This window comes from Bactrocera neohumeralis, chromosome 2 (genome assembly GCF_024586455.1).
Source record: "Bactrocera neohumeralis isolate Rockhampton chromosome 2, APGP_CSIRO_Bneo_wtdbg2-racon-allhic-juicebox.fasta_v2, whole genome shotgun sequence".
Classification (NCBI taxonomy): Eukaryota; Metazoa; Arthropoda; class Insecta; order Diptera; family Tephritidae; genus Bactrocera; species Bactrocera neohumeralis.
The window spans coordinates 24,750,541-24,768,198 of record NC_065919.1 but is presented as its reverse complement, the minus strand read 5'-3'; the positions used below and the strand labels follow the sequence as shown (position 1 = coordinate 24,768,198).

Here is a 17,658-nt window from a genome sequence, read left to right as displayed (position 1 = left end):
GGCAAGATTCGGAAGGTTAATAGACTAGAGGAAATGGGAAAACTAGACTTAGAATTTCTGAAAGTATAAGTTGATTTTGAACTAGTCATTTCCTGTCTAAATAAACTTGACCCCATGTACTCACAGGGGAGCTGACATTCTTCGCTATTATATTTATGTAAAGGCTAAATTGAGATTTTGGTTCATAGCTCAAAAAAGTTATTTAGATATCTTTCTAGGATCTTTCTTCGACAGATATTTTCTGCAACTCCAATCACATACTGTGGTCCAATGGACTTCGAGACTGCCAATCATCTGCAGCAATGAAACCAGCTCTAATGTTCACCATCGAAGGAAGTATTGCTTAATTATTTTTCACGCATTCGAAAACATTCCGCTGGTATACTTTCGCCTCAGTTTTACCCCCCTTTTCATAGAAAAATTTGTGTAAATTCTTTACCGGAGACTCCAACAAAACCTTTGCTATTACAGATGCTGGATGGTGATCATGTTGAACTCTTGGAATAATAGTTTTTGCGACTTTGGAAGTTTGTGCCTAGATTTTGTCATTTTGCTTATTAAAAACTTTTTCAGTTGTGAACATTTTTTTCATCTGTTAAAAGGATACTTTCAGGGCCGTTGACCGCTGGTCACTGAAAACACTGTTGGGTCTAATTTGCTTTAATCGTGTTGTCAGAAGACCAGCGAGCTATGGTAAACTTTCATGTAGAGATCATCTCGAATAAGTTTTGGTCGAATATTGTTCTGGCCGATATAGCCTATTTTTCTTGACATAATTTTCTGTTTTTTAAGGAGATTTCCTTGAATGTGTTTCGGAACACTTTTAATTGTAGAGATTTCTTCCGTTTTAAATGATAAAATAAAGAAAAGTTGAGGTAGTTGGCTCAACAATTAACGAAACTTCGTCTTCGAAATAGAGAATGTGCAATGAATAAAAAATAATATGTAAATGCAATGAAAAACACACCAACTCACAAAAGTCTTGCAAAGTGATGGACGTGGCTTTCCCTCCTTTTAATTTTGACGCCTTGAGCTCCTCAAAAGCACTCATCGCTGTCGACGTTTGCAGTTCATTGACGCACAATTCTCTTACAGTACCCTTTCTATCAATGTTATTGTAGAAATTGAAAGCTTTCTCTGCTTCTTCCAGCTGACCTCGTTCCAAGAGACTCCCGGGTGTATCCGGAAAAAGGGACAATACAGCAAAGTATATTATGGATAGGAAAATGACGATGCATGGTATAAGATGATAATCGAGGTAAGAGGGCAGTATGAAGCCAATTAGAATGCCGCAACTGTAGAACATCATTGCCAACGAAGTGAGTGCGCCGCGTATTCTTAGAAATGATTAAGAGAAAAAATATGTACATTATTTTTTAAGTGTTGTTGTTATTCAGCAATTATAAAGTCACTAAAACACGGATTATAACAATTAGATAAGAGTTGAGGCGAACAGCTGTTCACAGTGCAATGAATAAGCAAATATGTCATATACTTATGTATCCACACAAAGCTATATAGTATCGGCTCATACTCGTACGCCCACTTTTATAAACACACGAGCAAATACATTTGATTACTAAGTACTTACTCTTTAGCTGAAATCTCACTAATAAAGACAGGCCCAATGACATAGAGTCCGCCGCTGGTTAGCCCCGCAAAGAAACGCGATGCGTAGAAATACTCTACGCTCTGTGCAAAATAGTTAAGGATCCAAAAGAGCTGTTCATGAAACAAAAATAAATTTTAAAACTGTTATACTGAAGAATATTCTTTATTTACTTAAATAAGAGGGTGCAAGCCAATTTGAGATATCAGAAATTTTGTGTTTTCAATATTATCGCGACTACGGAAACGTTGAAAATGTTGAAGAGTGTTTTGGGGAGTCTACATTATCATGAACGAGTATTTAAGCGGCATCAAGCAATATACATACATACATATATTATAAATATGGAAATTCTGATCGCGCCGTTGATCCGAATCCTGCCACATGCCAAACCAATCTACCTTGGTTGCGAAGAAACATATGTATGTAGCAAGTTTTATTAGGAATTTCAATATTTATTCAAGTTACAGTCACAGACCGACGGACAGACGGACAGTCACTCGGAATTCAATTCTTCTTGTCATCCTGATCAAAAACCTACATTTATAATTCTAGATCTGTCTCAATTAGTTTAGGGGTGACAAACAACAGTTGAAGAAAAGAGAAAAACTATATGAATATTTTATTACTTATTTATGTCAAGAATGTCCGTTTATTTGAAATTATTATTAAAAGTATACAAAGATGTTTTATTTGAAGATATTTTTATACCAATACAGATTTATTTTAAAATTATTTTCGACCGAATCATAAAATATTCAAAAGACAATTAATTTATTTCCCAGCGCCTGCTAGCACTACTCCGTTTGCTTGCTTGTTAACGAATGCCTTTCACTCGTTAAAACTGTCTGTCACAGTTATGACCAGAGATAATTTAGGTATGGCAAATGATCACGAAGGGTTTTTTTTGGCAATAAAATTGTCTTTGTCTTTCTGTTTTGTTTAAATTAATCTTCAAACTCTGGTATTGAATATTTTTTCCATCGAAAGACTTTTCAAAATACGAAAACAACTAAGGAACGTTACAATTATGAATACGAAAGTTGTATTCGTTCCTTAAATACAAAATATAAATAATTAAATTTACACTCACCATATGTGGTATCGCCAAGAGGTACATATTTGTCTTCCTTGCGATGCGAGCCGCCAAGAGGCCAAAGAATATGTTACTGCTAAGTGAACCCAAACCGAAAATCGAACCAATCCAGGACACATCTTCAACGGCAACTTTGAATTCTAAAGGGCTTCGTGGGGACTGCAATATTAAGAGTGTTGGGGAGAGCCAGCCAAGACCAATGCCATGGGAAAGCGTCATTATGTGAGCTGATGGAATGGAAATGCTCGAAAAAGTTGCCCAAAATGGACTTTATTGAAATATTTCAAAAAGTAAATGTCATACCAATCTAACGTTTCAAATAAAGAACCGATGAGATTTTGCAAATTTTATGCGTTTTTTTTTTAAAAAAAATATTTCACATATACAAAAGATATTATATATGGTAGCTTGCAATACAATAAGCAATAAAAATGTCAAGCAAGATTAGCAATAATAACGAAAAAAACTGCGTTAACAAAATTTTTACTTTAATTTTGTCACGGGACACTAAACAGAAATATGTGAATAAAAACAAATTATATATATTTTCTTAAAAAGTACAAACATCAGATACATTTAAGGAAATTATTCCTTAATAGAGAAAAAATATTTATGATTTACGTGAATAATTGGCTTATGAAAAGTTTCTTTTAAGTCTCCAACAATAATCTGCCAGCGTCCTGCGATCCATTTTTCTTGATAACGCTTCTTCATGAAGGAAATATCCTGACGGAACTTCTCGCCTTGTTAGTCACTCACAGCACCCAAATTTGCCGAACATAAATCCAGATGAGAGTCCAGCATATGCATTTTTAAGAACATATTACACTCCAATACTTTTTACGACATTATAAATTCAGTTAATAAGGCTTTATAAGTTTCCGATTTGTGGTTTCCTAGAAAATTACATGATGAGTTTTTCCGATCGCTCAGCTTCTCTTCAAAGCTTTTAACCTGACTTATCAGTTGCCGTATTTGTGGAACCGCAAATATTCCTTCTTTAGTGTATGCCTCGCTAAGTCGGCGAAATTTCTTTTTCAGATATATGTACATTGTGACAAAAAAGTACTCGGATTGTAAATAAAACGCAAAATATTTAATTATTCATCAATATTTATTTTGTCGCATTCAAAATAATTCCCACCAAATGTAATACACCTATGCCAACGAATTTTCCAGTCCTCGAAACAATTTTCATAAGCATTTTTTGGAATGGCCTTCAGCTCTTTCGATCGACTGAAATCAGGTTTCACGGAGCGGCAATTTCAGTTTGGGGAACAGGAAAAAGTCACACGGAGCCAAATCAGGTGAATACGGTGGTTTATCAATGGTATTCATATCGTTTTTGGCTGTAAATTCGGGTACAATCGTGGCTCGATGCGCTGGTGCATTATTATCGTGCAAAACTCATGAAATGTTCTTTCACAATTCCGGCCGTTTTCTACGAATGTTCTCACGCAAATACCTCAATACGGCCATATAGAACTCCTTATTGACCCTCGACCGGAAAATATTCATGATGCATCAAACCACGTACATACATATGTATATCGAAAACAAAAAATGAGCATCACCTTGATTTTTGAGTGGAAGGTCGTCGAGATCGAATCATGTCAACAACGATCTCTCGAACGTCTTTGAATGCTTTGTACCACTCGTAGGCTTGCATTTTTGATAAAACTGAATCAGCGTAAGCCTTTCGCCTTTTCCAACATTCGAAACGATTCTTTGTTCGATATTTTTATGCCTTGTAAAAATCGCAACGCACAACTGAAGTGTACCGACTTTAGCAGCTCATATTTGGCAAAGTAATTAAGGACAGTCCTTCCAACTTATTTTTTTTCAACTTATTATCATTCACCCTTGGAATTTAATTATAATTACCGTTTGATTTTTTGTCTCAATGTAGACATCAAATCCACTGCTATCTCTCGGCATAGTATTTCGGCAATATATAGGATGGGTATGTTGGCCAAAGACAATTTTGGATTCTGGGTAGCATACTTGAACTTGGTTATAATGTCTCTTGTTTGAGTCAAACAAAAATAGCAATCACTTACAATGTACTTTGGTTCGGTCCAAATAATTAATATAGCAAATTGCATATGGCTACGTTCTGGAACTCAGGACTTATCGCGATTCCTTACAGGAAATCCAATCAGACAAAAACCACGCCTACTTGCCATATAGCACAATTTTAAATTCCACTTGATTCCTTCAGTTTCCAGTACACAAATCAAGAACCAATTAAAATAACGGGGTAAAACTTTGCACGAATAATGACTTTATTATGTGCCAACTAATGACAAAAAATCTTTAACCCCAATAAAAACTGTTCAAGCCCCTAAGTACCGAATGTTTAGACTCCGGTACCTATAGTTTACTTTTAATCGAAAATTTCGATCAATGTCTGATATATACTATATAACTGAAATTATGGGATAATCTTTCTCTTATAATGGTATATCGGACTAATACTTCCCTTAGCCCCCATATACTTAATATGAAGATTTTCGAACTTCGGGCTGACCTTGTACCGCATATATTGGCCAAAATGTGAGTTATTTCAATGAAAACAAGAGAGCGTGTTTTACTCATAACAGTGTATCTTTGTGGATAAAATAGATACATTTGAGCAAAAACTTGGCCAATCCCCTATATAACTAATATCAGGATTTTCGAACATCCAACTGACTTTACTCTATATGATTGGTTTTACACCTTAAATTATTTCCCTGGCTTTGATTCTTGCAAGTTGCAAGAGTATAAAATGTTCGGTTGCACCCGAGCTTAGCCCTTCCATACTTGTTTTATTTAGATGTGTGGTTTTAAAGAGGCAATACTTTTTTCTTAGCTGTTGGTCCTTTTGACAGCTGTTACGAGGGCTGCTATATATATTCTGGCCTAGGGCAACACTAAGCCAGGTGCAATCTGACATTTCCAGAGGAAAGTTTGACATTCTTTAGCATAACATCACTCAGAACGCTTTGTCATTTAATCATGAATAGTTTTATTTACAGGGAATTAAAAAATTCATCTCGGCCCAAAAATGGAATTAACTCGTGAACATTTTCGTGCGATCATTTTTCACAACTTTCGACGTGGATTATCACGACAAGAGTGCATCGATGAACTAAAATCTTTGTATGGCTATAAAGCACCATCCTATAGCACTGTGAAAAACTGGTACAACGAATTCAATCGTGGCCGACGCTCGCTCAAAGACGAATTCCGGTCGTCCAAAAACAGCAGTTGTGCCAGAAAACATCGATGCCGTACGTGAACTGATAACGCAAGACCGTCATGTAACATACCTTCAGATAGAGGCATGCCTATGCATTTCTCCCACCAGCATACATTCGATATTGCATGAATACCTGGCCGTAAAAAAGGTTTGTTCTCGTTGGTTCCCGCACAATTTGACAATCGCTCAAAAAAAGGCTCGTGTGGATTGGTGTAAAGAAATGCTGAAAAAATACGATCGCGGTGCTTCAAAAGACGTTTATAAGATCGTCACAGGTGACGAATCATGGATCTATGCGTATGAGCCCGAAACAAAACAGCAATCGACAAAAAAAAAAAAAAAAAAAAAAAAAAAAACAAAAAAAAACATTTTCGTTGATAAATATGCCTATTTACATTATTAGGCCAGAAATATATATAGCAACCTACGTACTGCACTGTTACTGGAATAGCGTTTGAAAATCGTGACATTACCAAAATTATGTTTCGGTTCCTGTGACGTAACGTGCTGCGTTCAATATTCAATCGATATAATCGTCCAGCAGCGTCGGTAATTCGAGCAACCATGGATCTGTTTTCAACTGTGCAGCAGAATATCGAAGAAGACCGCATGCCATCGCATGCAACAATTTGGAGCAGTGCTCATCCATTTTATGGAAGATTTTGCGGAAGGATCTTGGTTTGTAGGCTTAAGAAATCCAACTAGAGCATGAATTAAAGCCATCAAGCACGTCGCGTGTTCGATTCATGGAGCCGAAACGACACCGATACCGATTTTCACAAAAAAAAAAATTTTCAGCCAATGGTTTGCTTGAATAGGTCTTTAATAAGCAAAAGTGTTGGATTTGGTGAGATGATAAACCACAAGCCATTGTTGAAGCGCCAAAACATAGGCTTTTGAGCCCTTGTAGAATATCATCTGATTATTTTACTTTAAATATGTATTTAGCAGCACCAATCCTTACTTGGATGGCTGAAAAATTGAGATTTTCATGGTGACGAGCTGTCTAGTAAGACGCTGTCCGCCTAGAGAAAAAAGTTAATAGCGTAACTAAACCCTTAATAATTTTTCGTATTTTCTGCCATAATTATAAGCATAAGCACTTCATTTCTTTACACAGTAACAATAACAATAATTTTATGTCAATCGTATTATGAGTAGTTATCGATTTTTCCATTTGAGCACTTTTTATTATTATATGTCCTTAATTTTTTAACTCTTATTTTTATTAATCACAGATATTTCTTTGGGCTCACCTGCAAGTGTTACCAAAATCTGCATGCGATAACGTTTGCTGAAAATTGTTAATCCTTGCTTCCTCACCATTTTTGCTTTTGTACTTTTCTTCTAACAATTAACTAATATGTATTTTATACAAAATTTTCTCATAAATATTTTTCGTGAATTTTCACTTTTGTAATCGCTTCTGCTTTCCTTCAGCTTATTGCTCAGCTTGTCCTTTGCGCTCTGCTCTGGCACTTTCGCCGCCAAGTACGTGCTCACCAGCAGTGAAGTTGCACAACTGCCACAAATGTAAAAATATAATATTAGAAATGGTATTTTGATATAAATCGTTTTATTTATTTAGTTTAAAAATATAAAATTCGAAAATATTTATTAAAAATAAAAATAAATAATTTTTGTGATTAGATAAAAGGTGCGCTCTGGTGCATTTGAGATAATCTATGACCTAAAAGAAAAAAACTAACTCATTCTTACTTTTTTACTACGACTTTTCTGTTTCTGTTATAATATAAATGAATTATTGCAAAACGTACTTTCTTATCAGTGCCATTGTTTTTTGTGGGCACTTTCACTTTTACGTTCTCACAATTAAATTTAGCGGAGATGATAAATATGTACATAATGTTGTAAATTGCGAGCTTATTTGAAAGTCGTTCTATTTATTTCTAAAAACACACACAATCACATTTTTGTTTATAAAGGTAACTGTTTCTTAGTAACAAGATTTAGGCTGCAAGTGAATGTCATGGCGACAACAAAATATTCGTGAAAAGGATTAAGATAAAATTCATTTAGTTTTTTTTTGTTTCTACGGGGTGGTGTTCCGAAGCAAACAGGACTTTTTGAATCTAGCGCCCCCTAGCGCCATCTATATGTCGACTGCTGCGTTAGAATCTGCTATTTTTATCCATTGTCCAGTGAGAATTTCATGACATTTCATAAATTGGAAGTGAAGTTTTTGCGTTTTAAGTGTCAGTATGTTTGTGTTTTCGATGCGAAAATGAGCTTCGAACAAAGCGCCAACATTAAATTTTGTTTTAAAATTACTAAAACTTTTAGCGAAACGTTTCAATTCATGAAACAAGTTTATGTCGATGATTGCCGATCTCGTAGCATAGTGCACGAGTGGTTTCAACGTTTTCAAAGTGGTCGTGAGGACATATGTAAATGACGATCAACATGTGGGGCAATCAAAATCCGTGATCACCGGAAATTCCATCGAAACTGTGCGTGAATTCATCAAAAATCAGCCGAAATCATCATTGAAATTCATGAAAATGGAATTGAACATCTCCAAAACATAGATTTATCGCATTTTGACTGAACATTTGGGCTTACGAAAGGTGTGTGCACAGTTTGTTCCGCACAAATTGACTGACGACCAAAAATTGCTCAGAATCCAACAATCGATCGACGCTTGTGACCGATTATTTGACTCGTATTCACCTGTTATGGCACCGTGCGACTTTTTCCCTTTTGGAAAAATGCGTTTGCCCATGAAAGGAAAGCGTTATGCAGACGTAGAGACCATATAAAAGGCTTGCGCCGGCATATTGGCGGCCATACCGGCCAACGAGTTAAAACACATATTCGACATGCTGTTGGACCGTGCAAAAAGCTGTATTGAAGCAGAAGGAGACTATTTTGAATATAATAAATTGATTTTGCCGAAAAAAGTCATTTGTTCTGTTTTTTTTTCAAGTCCTGTTTACTTTGGAACATACCTTGTATAATGTCTTTAGATTAATATACTTCTAGGACCATATCTTTAATATAAATTTCGAACTTCTAGTTGACTTTATACCGTATAAATACCTTACAATTAACTGAATTTATAGTTTACTGTGAAAAATACATATGTGATATTAGTATACGAATTACGCCAACTCCGAAAGTATGAATTTCATTTTTCTAACATATCTTTCAATTTCGGAAATTAATGCATTTAGACCTCAATATATCCCATATGATAATTTCCGTCTTTCCACCTGACTTTTGATCAATTGGGTTGGTATATAATATATACATTAGGGTGATTCAAAAAAAATTTTTTTTTTTTCAATTGGTACTCGCAAAAAATATTCCTAGACACCTCTAAGAAAGCCTCTCCAAATATGAGTTTTTAATTGTAACGGGAAGGTCCTCCGCCTAACGGTTTTCTATTTTTTCTTATTATCAGATAGAAAAATTTATATCTCGCTTCCAACTACTTGAAAAAATATCTTGTTGTAGGAAATTGAATGCTCTAAAATATGGTCTCTTATGATTTTTTCGTAAACCCAACCGTTTAAAAGATATTAACGGTTGAAATTTGACTATTTTTGGAAAAATTCTTTTTTTCTTATTAATTTTATAACTCAATGAAAAAAAATTATTATGAATAGATTTTTGGAGAGGCTTACTTAGAGGTGTCTAGGAACCTATTTTTCAGAGTACCAAACGAAAAAAAAAAATTTTTTTTTTGATCCACCCTTATACATATGTATGTATGCATTGATGTTTGACGATGAATATCTCGTAAACGCTTAACTTAATCGAAATATCGTAGTAGACCATTTTTATAGAGCAGTAAATTTCTTACAAAACTAAGTGTATCATCATTCATAATAATTTTTTTTCATTGAGTTATAAAATTAATAAGAAAAATAAAAAATTTTTCCAAAAATAGTCAAATTTCAACCGTTAATATCTTTTAAACGGTTGAGTTTACGAAAAAGTCGTGGAGACCTTTTTTATAGAGCATTCAATTTCCTAAAAAATCTAAGGAACAAAATATTTTTTCAAGTAGTTGGAAGCGAGATATAAATTTTTTTATCTGATAATAAGAAAAAATAGAAAACTGTATGTACTCATGTTGGGAGAGGCTTTCTTAGAGGTGTCTAGGAACCTATTTTTCCGAGTACGAAACGAAAAAAAAATTTTTTTTTTTTGAATCACTCTAATATATGTATATAAAAGAAAGTGACGTTAGTTACTACGCTTATAATTGGAGAACACCTGGACCGATTTCGGTGATTACCACCAATTCGGACAGATCTCTGCCCAAACAAGGAGAATACTTAAGAAAATTCTGGAAAATTTTCCGAAAAAAAAAATTATGAAGAAAATAAATTTTCAAATACGATTTTAAAAAGGAAATAAAAACGAACATGATTTTAAATGCTGGCGCATAACTCAAAAACGCCTGAACCAATTTTGCCAATTCTTTTTTTAAAATATTCGTTGATGCTCAAGGATGGTTTTTATGGTGAAAAAAATTCGAATAATTGCCGGAAAACCCTAAAAAGAGCCCTTTTCTCTTTCCCATACAAACGAATGAATGCTGTTAGTCACGCTAATGCTCAAGAACAGCTGAACCAATCTTGATGAAATTTTCAGAGGTTGTTCGCTGTGGATCGAGGAAAGTTTAGAAATCAAAAAACCGTATGCTTTTCGTGAGGAAAAAGTCGAAAGGCGCACAATTCCAAAAAAAATAACTTTTTTCATACAACATTTTTTTTTCAACTTTTTTTCCTTTTGTTTTTCAATTGTCAAATTTGTCGTTTGCTTTCTTTATTCCGGTTATTCAAAAAAAAAAAAAAATTATTGAAATTTATTCCTTGAAAACGTTATGTGTGTTTCACACAAAGTGCTCAATTACAGATTGAAATTTGTTACGATGCCACGAAGAGGTCGCGTTCGTTTTGGCATCAACATAAGTATGTATATTGACAGCCCATGGCACATGACCGAGTATTCCCAGGATGTGATGACATACGAATGAAATTATGGATAGCGGGCAATCAGCAAGCGATCGTCACGATGTCAGAGGACAACTTTTCAAACAACAGTTGCGATGTTTTGTAAACTTTATCTTAAAGCAACGTATATGTGGTGCTGTTAGATGCTGGATGTACTCTGTTGAGTGGCCAAAAAGAGGTTTGCCGCAAGCACATATTCTTCTTTGGATGGTGGTTACACCAAATCAAATTGATGAAATCATTTCTGCGGAAATTCCTGATCCAGAGATAGAAGCAGAATTATACGAAATCAATGTGGTTCATGTACCTTACGGACATCACAATACCACTTCGGTTTGTATGTCTGACAATAAATGTACGAAACACTATTCAGGTGCTTTTCTTTAGGAAACACAAACTAGAAATGATGGATATCCAATGTATCAGCGTCGCTCACCAGATGACAATGGCAGAACATTTAGCATTCAATTTAGAAGCGTGAATATCGAAGTTAACAACACATCGAAGTCGACAACATATGGATCGTACCATATTCGCCACTGTTGTCTAATTCACATTCAAAAGTCATGCCAATGTTGCCTATTGCAGTTTGGTGTAATCGATAAAATACGTGTGTTAATAGGTCACCAAAGGAAGCAACATGGCGGTTACTGATCTTGAACGATACGGTCGATACGTGAACTGCAATAAAGCGCTTTGTATGATATTGACTTTTGCGATTTATGGACGTTTTCCGACTGTTGTGCGTCTCGCAGTTAATTTGGAGAATGACCAAATAGTCTATTTCAACACAGAGAATACAGTACAGACAGAGAAAAGCAGCAGCCCAGCAAGCAAATTAACATTTACGAGATTTTTCTCAACTTTCAACTAACACAAGTTGCTTCACAAAAATGCTATATCTCATTAACTAATAGTTATAATCCAACTAATAGAAATCATATAGATGGTAGTAGTTGTAATTATCTATGTGTCAGCCACAGTGAAGCGTGGACGGGTCCTCTAGTATTGTTATAATTAGTGTGGCACTTATGCCATAGGATACGTTTTTATGATATTTTAGTTCCTCTATTTCTTTAATCTTCTTGAAATGATTTGATACAATATCTTCAAATTTTATTTTTGACTCATAGCTTTGGTTTAAAATTTTTACAGGATGTATCAGTCCATCAACAAATTTAGTTTTGTTGTTACTAAATTTTTCTTCATTAATTTTAATTTCACATTTCTCAAAATTTAATATGTAGTTATTTTGCAGTACAAAATCTCTGTCATCACAATTTTGTATAAGTTTCAAATTTTTTACATTCTTGATGATCAAAGTATCATCGCTTATTTCATGTATTATTGTATTATTGTAGTATTGTTATATTTAAATTCACAAGCGTTAAAAAAAATACAATTCCTACTTAATTTTAATTTTCTTAATTTATGTGTTATTATCCCCATTAAATGCCCTTAAGCTAAATGTATCTTCATCCCTCTCGTTTGGGTTTTCAATATTTGCCAATTTCATTGGTCTTTTTATATTAGTCGGATGAACGTTCTGTAGTGGATTAATTCGGTAATACGGTTGATCTTTATGCCGTACTCTTATGTACTTTTTTATCGGTCCGGTCGATCTCAGTTCTATATAGTCTTCTCTGTACCTATTTCTATTGTGTATGGTGAGTTGTTTCTTCTGGTCTATTGTATTTTTTAAAATGGTTGGATCAATACTATTTCTTGCGTTATTGGGTGTACATTTTATGGTTGAGTGATAGCGATCATTATAGTTACCTATAACGATCTGTAACCTCATTTCTGTTGAGAGACTTGTATCCTCAATTCCTGTTAGTTTTTCTAACAAGGTTGAGTGTAGCCTCTCAATGTCTGCATTACCTGTATGAGAGTTTGGTTTTGTTAAGTGTACTTCGACTCCTTCTGTATTTAAGAACTGAATTAACAGTCATCTGATCTTTTCTTGGCTTAAAATGTTGTTTAAGTTTTATTTTGCAATCTTCCCAACTAGCTGGTGGGGCAACGTGCGAATATTTTTTTGCTTTCCCGCTTATTTTTAATACCATACTCTAAAAACTTCTTGTTCCTGGTTTAAATAATCCCTCAGAATCCTATCTATTGCCTCAATGAATGCTGGCAATTGGCCGGCATTGCCCTCAAAAGAATTTACATACATACTTTAAATCTTTTTCAATACCTTGTCTTATTGACCTCTGATTATTTATTGCATTTAATTCTAACACTTGTGTAATTGCTACTACACAGTTTTCTAAATTCCTATTATTATGAGCCATTTTATTTAAATTGTTTTCTTAAAATATCAATATTTAATTTATTCTTACAATACTTTTCTGCACTATAGCTGCTGCTGCTGTTGTTGCTGTTTACGTTGTTGTTTTTTTTTTTCGTTAAAGCTGCTGCTGCTGTCTCCGCTGTTGCTGCTGTTGCTGTAGTTGTTTTTGTATTAAAGGTAATCCAAATGCAGTAATCCAATGTAATATTTTAGAGCTCACTTTTAGGGTTTTCAACAGTTTTCTTTATTTTTTCTCAAAATAATTTTTGATTTGCACTTTTCACAAATTCTTTCACTTTTTGAATTTTGTTTTTGCTTTTGCTATAATTTTCCAACTCAAATGTATTATTTTGTTCTGCTTTGGGATTTATATGATTAGCTGTATCTTTGCTACTTTTCTTTTAATAACAGTACTTTTGTTTAATAATAATTTATTTAGCTTTTATTTAGCTTTTCTTTGCTAGCTGAGCGGAGCTGAGAGAGAATATAGAACCGTTCCGTTCGACTGCGCCAGTTATAGATTAAAAACGTTGTTTTCTGTTCTGTAGTAAGAATCAGTCTCTCTCTGCCATCAGACCAGCAACTCGAGTCTGCCCGAATGTGTGGGTGTACCGCACATTCCAACAGACTGAAAATATGCTGAGTCTGCTGTTTTGGTCACGTACTGGCTGATCATGCGATGTGGTGCACAACTGCATGCCGTCAGACGTAACCTGAGATGTAACTCGCGCTGCTCCGACATGCACAATTGTATTAAATTACACGAATCAATTTTCTACGTTTCGCTCTTATCGACGCTCTTATCGCTTATCGCAGCTCCGACATGCACGCAGCCTAAAACAAGACAGAGCCGATGTGATTCATGAATTCTGGCTGATTAGTAACGGCATCTCTGGATTGAGGTCGAATAGTCATAAGCTACTGGCAAACAAAGATGTAGGTAGAACCAGAGCCTGTATGATGGTCCTAAATGAATAAACTCTTTTTCTTTTACTTAATTCCAAAGATACAATGTTATGAGTAAAATACATCCCTTATTATCATTGAGATAACTCACATATTGTAAGACGTTCTAGAAAGCGTTGTAAAGCAGTTAAGCAATATTTCCTTCGATGGAGCGCATTGGAACTTCCAGCAAATTTTACTCAAGCACACAAGGCAAAAAGCATCCAGCAGTGACTTATAAGCCATATTCCTGGTTGCATAGCCGCAGATGATTGGCCGAATGGAAGTACGAATTTAAATATATTCTACTGTAGTTTATGATCAGAATTGGAAAACTTGGCCTGTCGTATAACCCACAAAATATTGGAGACTCTTAAAAATTCTTTGATTCCATTAATAACCGAATCGTGTGAGGGGATGTGTGAAAGCATAATGAGACTATTTCAAATAAAGTTTTGTATCTCACGCATTAAATATTTATAGTCTTAAGCAAATAGTTCTGACAGAACTGAAAGCAGGACTAAGTACAATTGTGTAATATACATTGGAAATAAAAAGTTATTATTTAATTTGTATATTCTTTGTATACAGAAACCCATGAAACAAAATGCACTTAAAATTTGAAATTTTCAAGACTGTTTAATTATTTAATTTTGATTGAGTACTTTACAAAGCGACTCAGACTAATAAATATACTATTTTTTAGTCTTTTTCCATTGATTTTCCCTTTGTTTCCGGCAGAAATTTAAACAAATATGTGGTGGTAACCACAGATATTGTCCCAGAAGTGAACATAGTAGCTGGAATGCCCAATTCGACCAGGAAATAAGGGTATAACTTCAAAATCACGAACACTAAAAGGCTCATAAAACACATCGAAATCGATAAAGCCGGGCTACGGATCTGAAAAAGGAAATTCAAATTCGCTTTGTACTTCCGTTGCTGTTTTCGACTCCTCAACTCTCCGACTCAACTGCACGTTAACTCCATTGTCAATGCCTTTGTAGAAATTGAAAGCTGTCTCCGCTTCGGTAAATCGACCACTCCTCAGGAGGCTTTGTGGTGTTTCCGGGAAGAAGCAAAACACCACAACGTAAATTATGGGTAGCGCCAGCCCAATACACGGCGTTAAATAGTAGTCGACTTTTGTGGGTAGAATGAAGCCGATTAGTACACCGCAACTGAGAAACATCATACCCATGGACATGAGTGTGCCACGAACACTGTACAAATTTGGGAAAGAAGTCAAAAGTTTAGTTTCATATTACAAAATGAAAAATAGACACACTCACTCTTTGTCTAGGATTTCGCTAAAAAATATCGGTGCAATAACGAACAAGCCGCCGCTGGTGACACCGGCAAAGAAGCGGCCTGCATAGAGATACTCTACATTTTGTACAAAATAGTTTAAGATCCAAAATAGCTGAAAACAAACATATTACAAACCACCAAATACATAACTGATATTCTTATTCACCATATTTGGCAACGCCAATAAATACATATTCAGTTTCCGACTTAAGCGATTGGCAGTGAGGCCAAATAGAATATTTCCACTCAAAAAGCCGAAACCGAAGAGCGATCCTATCCATGATACTTGCTCTACGGTTACGGGAAAGCTTAACGGTGTCTCAGGCGATTGTATTATTTGCACCGTAGGTGACACCCATCCGATACCAAGTCCATGAGCAAAATTCATAATGTGATCTGTAAATGATAACAAACAACAAGCAGTCTTTAGCGACACTAAGTATTTTAATGAAAGCTGTCTCTTGCTTTACTGGTTCTTTCTCTGCATCAGGAATTTCCGCAAAAATGATTTCATCGATTTGATCTGGTGTAACCAACATACACCCATCAAAGAAGAATGTGAGTTCTCAACAGTTTACATCTAGCATCTAACATCACCATATATACGTTGCTTTAAGATAAAGTCCATCAAACATCGTGGCTGTTGTTTGAAAAGTGGGGCTGTAACATCGTGATGATCGCTTGCTGATTGACAGCGATCCATAATTCCACACGTATGTAATCGCATCCTGGGAGTACCTACTCGTTCATGTGTCTTGGGCTGCCATACGTTGCTGGCAAAAAGAACGCCGACCGATTCGGCACAATCTCTTCGTGGCTTCGTAGCAAATTTCAGTCTGTAATTGATCACTTCTGTAGTTTGAAACATACATAAAGTTTTCACTGAATAATTTTCAATAATTTTTCTAACATTGTGACATGGAAATTTTATATATTAGATAAACATATGTGTATTGTGAATATTAGTAATATAGGGGTTAAGGCAAGATTTCGCCTAATTTTTTCTGTTTTAGGCTTAAAGATACAAACTTTGACGGAAAGATGACGAAGGGAAGTGAAGGAAGGTCGAAACCGATATCCAGATCTGTCACGGTTGGGAGTGCCGCTCCTGGGGTGACGAAACCGTCGCAAGCGAAATATAGAAACCGAACCGATACCTCAGTAGGAAGTTTTACATCAGGCTCTTCTAATAATTCAATAGGTTGGGGGAAGTCGGTGGAAACTCGCCGGTAAGCGACGTGGGTTGAGCCTGCATACGCGGTATAATCGCCAGCACTTGCAAAGGAATCTCTGCTAGACTCATGAAAGGCTCTACAAAGGGGAAGAAGCAAGTCAGCGCTAGCCAGAAAGCTGAAGGCAGACCGCCACTTGGCGGCCGAAATCGCGGAACGCTACTGTAATAAGCATGCTGGTCAGGTATCTGAGAATTACTGCGAACAATGAGCGGATGAATGATCGGCTGTTCTATATATGGAGGCAGTTTATTGGGTGGGGGAGGTATGGAAGGGAGCCAGATTGGAGGCTATGGACAAAACAAATCTTCAGTTTCGCCCTAGAGCTTGCGTCTGTCTGCCAGCTGAACCTTTCTCAGTGAGTGAGATTGAGGAAATTCTTAGATACTGCAAACCCTCATTACCCATGCATGACTGGAGAGAACCGAGGAAACATATCGGTGATCGATGATACTACTAAATGCGGGGTCCGTCGGTCCTCTCAGCGAAACCAAGAGAACCATAAGCTATGGGTTCGAAAAGGTGGTCCTTAGGATACTCCCGACGGAAGCCAAACTGATGGCTCTCAGGCTTCAAATGCGGTGGATATGACGGGTGGATATGATCAAACGACTGAGTTTGAAGGATAATCTTCCTCCAAATTAACCTCCAACATGCAAAGGCGGCCTCCGCAAATTTACTGCTCCGTTTAAAACAAGACAGAACCGATGTATGATGGTCCGAAATGAATTAACGGTATTTCATTTACCTAATTTCAACACCGCTGTTGTGATGACGGCAAAACTGGAGTGCGACGGCGGATATTGCTAGTTAATTTCTGCACACATGCCGCGCGACGATGTGGTCGAACCACCTTCTTTATTGTTGAGGAAGAACTCAGCTGAAATGTCACGAAAAGGAACCAGCGTCATCATTGGTACCGACGCTAACTCGCGGCACACTG

General features: G+C 35.8%; 1 protein-coding gene across 1 annotated transcript in view; it reads right to left on the bottom strand.

Moving 5' to 3' along the window:
• Positions 1–17,658, bottom strand: part of LOC126751252 (facilitated trehalose transporter Tret1-like) — a 46,816-nt gene that overhangs the window by 7,312 nt on the left and 21,846 nt on the right. The window contains exons 2-9 of the mRNA XM_050461366.1: positions 15,650–15,879; positions 15,465–15,595; positions 15,072–15,395; positions 7,453–7,471; positions 7,206–7,296; positions 2,703–2,932; positions 1,592–1,722; positions 976–1,337 (exon numbers count right to left, since the gene is read on the bottom strand). Of these exons, the coding sequence (XP_050317323.1) occupies positions 976–1,337; positions 1,592–1,722; positions 2,703–2,932; positions 7,206–7,296; positions 7,453–7,471; positions 15,072–15,395; positions 15,465–15,595; positions 15,650–15,879 (1,518 nt within the window). The remainder of the gene's footprint in view (positions 1–975; positions 1,338–1,591; positions 1,723–2,702; positions 2,933–7,205; positions 7,297–7,452; positions 7,472–15,071; positions 15,396–15,464; positions 15,596–15,649; positions 15,880–17,658) is intronic.